The 5,106-nt window shown below is 47.7% G+C and overlaps 1 protein-coding gene and 1 pseudogene across 2 annotated transcripts in view; one reads left to right on the top strand and one right to left on the bottom strand.

The window, feature by feature from the left end:
- Nucleotides 1-314, top strand: part of LOC102813446 (glutaminyl-peptide cyclotransferase-like protein-like) — an 8,874-nt gene extending 8,560 nt beyond the window's left edge. For both annotated transcript variants that reach the window (XM_006867322.1, XM_006867323.1), the window contains one exon: nucleotides 169-314. In XM_006867322.1, coding sequence (XP_006867384.1) covers nucleotides 169-314 — 146 coding nt within the window. The remainder of the gene's footprint in view (nucleotides 1-168) is intronic.
- An 864-nt stretch (nucleotides 315-1,178) lies between these two features.
- Nucleotides 1,179-5,106, bottom strand: part of LOC102816894 — a 32,066-nt pseudogene continuing 28,138 nt past the window's right edge.

Here is a 5,106-nt window from a genome sequence, read left to right as displayed (position 1 = left end):
CCAGCTTGAGAAATGCTGACCATGTTCTTATAGACCCACTTATTTAGGGGCTGAAAATTGGGCCGTGGGAGTGAGTTCATTTCTAGACCTGAAGGGTGATGTGGGGCCGTAGCCTTGGGGGGTCCACCAGGCTCTATCCACTGACCTAGTCTCTCCTGTCACCTGCAGGGGTCCCTGTGCTTCACCTCATCTCCACACCCTTCCCCTCTGTCTGGCACACACCTGCCGACTCCGAGGCCAACCTCCACCCACCCACGGTACACAACCTGAGCCGCATCCTCGCTGTCTTCCTGGCTGAATACCTGGGGCTCTAGCCTGCTGAGCTGATCTCCAAGGGAGAAGTGCCCCATAGCGGACATGCCAAGGACACTTGGAGGCAGCAGGTCTCCGGCTGGGCTCACCTCAAGACGCGCTGCTTTGTTCTCTAGGACCCCTTCAGATCCTACTTTTGCTATGATTGAAAGAGCCTCTTTCCACTGACCCTCTCACGCCACCACCTTTCAAAGATGTGGCAGAAACCACTGTGGTGGCAGGGACCAAAGGAATAAGAGCTCGGGTCCTGCCCAGAGGGAGCAGGTTTGGTCTGCAGGTTGGCGGAGTCGTATGCTTTGCTCATTTGTAGACAGGCATCTGGACTAAGCAAAACCTTCCAACTCATCTGTCAATCCCTTCTCCAGGATGGGAGCCTTGGTGTGCATCAATCCTAACTTACCTTCCACATGGATAGATCATGTGGAGCTCAAAGAACATGTGCTCGTAAGCACGGAACAGAGAGGGAAGCCAATGTTTGGGAAAACCAGATTCTGCCAGACCCAATGGGCAATAAAACTATCTGCAAAACGTCCCGCAGAACTAGCGTAAAAAAATGTCGCAAGAAAGAAGGGGATTGGAGCCTCAAAGGGTGAGATATTGGGACAAGTTTCTTCACTGCAGAGCCACTGTTTTCAAGAGGAGGACACAGACCAGGACTATAGGGAACAGTAAGTGTGCAGCTGCAAATCCAAAGGTTGGCTGTTTGAATCTTGCCAGCAGCTCTAAGGAAAGACAACCTGGTAATGTGCTCCTGTAGAGACTAGTACAGAGACCCCTGTGGGCCAGTTCTACCCTCTCATATGGAGTTGCTAGAAGGTGAAATTGACTTGATGGTACCCAACAACACGAGACAGCATTTCCCTAAACTATTCGACCGTGGAACCCCTAAGACAGCACTTCTCAGGACTGGGGCACGGGCCATGGTTAACGATGGTTTGGGCAGCTGAAGACTGATGGGAAACAGGGTGTATGACAGACCAGGGTCACGACAAATGAGTTCTGCCAAACCTCATCCTATCCCTTTACCCCCGTGGGCCCAGGTGTGTGTTCCCCTGGTCTGGTGAGTCTGAGGACATATGTCCCACCCTGATTGAACTGTCAAACTTAACTGGGATACTTATTGAAATATACAGACTCCCAGGCCCCACCACAGATCTGCTGAACTCTGATTGAAAGGGTCTCCAGATGGGCAAATGTGGGGTGCGCCGTCCTTAAAGATACAGTTTGGTGTGTTCACAACTGGTGAGCAGGGTTTTCACAAGAACAGAAGGCGAGTCCCATGGGTTCTGTGCCAGGTGGTTTTGTGATTCCCTCGGGGACAGGGCAGGAAGCAGGGCAGCCAGGATGGAGGGTTGTTCAACAGTGAAGGTGAACATTGATTGGTTTTCCAGCCAACTAAGACTGGAGGAGATGAGAAAGCAAGCTCAAGGGCCACAACCCAGAATGTCCAAAGAGAGGATGAGATGGTCCTCAATCCATGTTCTTCCACACTGAAAATCCAACTGCTGTCAAAAAGCCATTGCTGTGAAATGAATTCCAACTCATGGTGAACCCCATGGAATATAGAGAATGGCTCTGTAAGGTTTTCCTAGCCAAAATTTTTTGTTGTTGTTGTTTTTATTGTGAACTGAGTGATAGTGTACATGGGAGAACATGGGTTTTGCACTCATCCTGCCCTGTTTCGTTCCATTGCGATGATTACGGTCCCCTCCATGCATCATTATTTCAAAGTATTAGCTTCTATTCCCTCTGGTTTTCTGGCCGGAATTTTTACAGAAGCAGATCGTCAAGTTTTTCTACCGTGGTGCCACTGGATGGGTCTGAACCTCCGACCTTTCGGTTAACAGTCAGTGCTTATCCTACAGCACCACACCAGGTTGTCCCGTCACACAATTGCTGACATTTATTTTATTCCACTAGTTGCTCCTTAGAAACCCTATGCAGGGCATTTATGACTTGGAACCAACTTGTTGACACTTAACTATATGTCAAAGGAACCTTGTGGGGCTGTAGGATCAGCATTGCACTGCTGATCACCAAGTGGGCATTCCAAACCCACCAGCTGATCCTTAGGAGGAAGATGAAGCCAGCTGCTCCTGGAGAGATTTATAGCCTTCAAAACTCTCTTCAGGGTTGCTGAGTCAGAATCAACTCAATGGCAGTAGGTTTGGTTTTTGGTTACTACATGCCAAAGCCCCCTCCCTGATGATGCAGTGGGTTCAGTGTTGGTCTGCTCACCACGCAGTTGGCAGTTGAAACCCACCAGCCACTCCATGGGTGAGGCTGTCTGTTGCTGTAAAGATTGATAGGCTCAGAAATCCCAGGGAACAGGTCTGATCTATAGGGTCACAGAGTTGGAATTGACTTGATAGCATTGGTGGTTTGTTTTTGGCTTTGTTTTAGATGTGGCGCTGCAGGGTAATGCACTGGACCAGAAGGTCAGCAGTTCAAATCTACCAGTCGCTCCTTGGAAACCCTATACAGAGTCACTATGAGTTGGAACCAACTCAACAGCACTTAACAACAGCAAATGAGCACTTTACATGTATCAACTCATTTTGTAATTTTCCCCCAAATCCTGAGGTAGAGTTCTCATTGTGCAGATGTGTCAGCTGAGGCAGACTTGTGGAGAACCAATACCCAGAATGCAGCTTCTCACTGCTAGCATGTCCCTTGATGTCATGTCGTACCTCCCATCCCAAAACTCACCTAGCTGAGGGACCAGTTTGCTGATCTTTTGTCTGCAAGACGGAGTAGTTAATCTTGCTACTTACTATTAGAGGGGTTGAGCTGAGGACTGGAGGGGAGGGTAGTGTGGGGGAGTGGGGGGGAGAACAGTAACAACTGCAGAGAAAGAGACTTAACAAAAGTCCAGAGCACAGAAAGGGAAGCTGATTGACATTATCAGCCAGGATGGGGAAGGGGTGTGGTAACCAAAGGGACAGTACTGCTGTATGGTATTCCATATTTTTGTGTGACAGATGATAGGAGCATGTGCTTAAAGTGTACCATGTCACCTTTGCCCCAGAGTGAGGCAGATGAGACCCTCACCACATTACCGAGCGAGGAAGCAATGGGCTCAGTGACATTTACACAGCATCTTCCTGTAGGGCACCTTGGTGGTGCATTCTACATGCCAGGCACAGGGTAATGTGCTTGAAGCATATTTGGGGCAGGGGGTGGGGGAAGATGTACACAAAAACACTCAGGAATATATAATAATTTTAACAGTCAAAGGGCATTTTCTGCAAGCCTGCCTCCTGATCACCAGCTCTCAGAGTTCCTCTCCATGAGTCCAGAGTCCGCAGCTGCTCCCTCTCTCCATGTCCCCATCTCTGCCCCCATCTCTGGCGTCGCTGCTTCTCTGGATAAGGTCCTACATTCTGCTTGTGCTCTTCTCCCTTGATGGTCCTAGGGTCCTCTGTTTATGGACTGACTGTAAGATTACTCTCCTGTTTTTGTTACAAAACCTTTTTGTTACCTTTACAATTGTGACAGTTGCAATTAGTCCTGATAACAGTTACTCTCTATTGAATCATAAGACTCTCATCCCATCTCTTCACCAGACCCACCTAGTCAAGATGAAAACTATTCAGTAGAGACTCATTCTTCCCCACACACACTCTTAAACTAAGCTCTCCCTTGAAACCTTGTAAGCCAGTCACTTCATGCCTTTATCACCCCCTCATTTTAGGTGGCCAATGTCTAAATTGCCCATCCCTATCTACCCTGTGTACAGAGGGGATAGCATTGACACTTGAGGTGAAGATTTCTTCCTTCTCTGTTGAAGCACATTTTCAGCTGAAATCATTACATCCTTTCCCAGTAAAAACTTATTAGTACCATTTGACTGGTGAAGTTGCTGACACTTGGCAAGGTGTTTTCCCGGATCACATAGGTGGCTCCATACAGTAAACACTAGACTCCCAAACCACAAGATTTGAGCCTCCTAGACACTCCATGGGAGAAAGATGAGGCTTTCTGCTCCTGCAAAGATTTAAAGCCTCAGAAACCCTATACAGGGTAGCTATGGAGTCTTGGTGTGGCACCGTGGGTTAATGCACCAGACTAGACTGCAAAGCCGTTTGAAGTCTAGGTTGACGGTTCAAGCTCACCAGCATCTCGGAAACCTTATACAGGGTCGCTATGGGTCGAAACCGACTTGACGGCACTTAACAACAACAACATGAGTCAGAACCGTCTTGAGGATGCTTAATAATAGGCAGCAGAGGAAACCTGGTGGTTTAAGTATTAACGATTAAGTATTCAGCTGCTAATTGAAAGATTGGTGGTTCAAACCCACTCAGCAATTCCCTGAGAAGAGACCTGGGGACCTGCTCCTTTTAAAGATTGGTAACGGTGATGGTTGTGTGCCATGGAGTCCGTTCCAGCTCACAGCAACCACATATAGGACTTCTGAGGCTACAAATATAAATCCTTACAGAAGCAGAAAGCCTTATCTTTCTCTCATGGAGCATCTGATAGATTCGAACTGCTGACGTTATGATTAGTAGCCTAACTCATAACCCACTGCACTACCAGAGCTCCTTCCTGTAAGGATTACAACCTAGAAAACCCTATAGGGTAGTTCTACCCTATCACCCGGAGCCTCTGACCTGAACTTGACCCAACAGGCCCTGCAACTACCATTTGTACTAGATTAACAATTGTTGAACAATTTCTCACATAGCTAAGGAACTATTAGTTGTAGTATTCAGTTTAAGAAACAGCCTCAAAGACGTCTACTGTCCAAAACCACATAGCTGGGCACTTTCACTAAAATGTGATATGTAC

The sequence above is a fragment of the Chrysochloris asiatica genome, unplaced genomic scaffold, assembly GCF_000296735.1.
Source record: "Chrysochloris asiatica unplaced genomic scaffold, ChrAsi1.0 scaffold00104, whole genome shotgun sequence".
In the NCBI taxonomy this organism is placed as follows: Eukaryota; Metazoa; Chordata; class Mammalia; order Afrosoricida; family Chrysochloridae; genus Chrysochloris; species Chrysochloris asiatica.
Note: the sequence above shows the minus strand (reverse complement) of the source record. Positions and strands in the feature narration are given on the sequence as shown.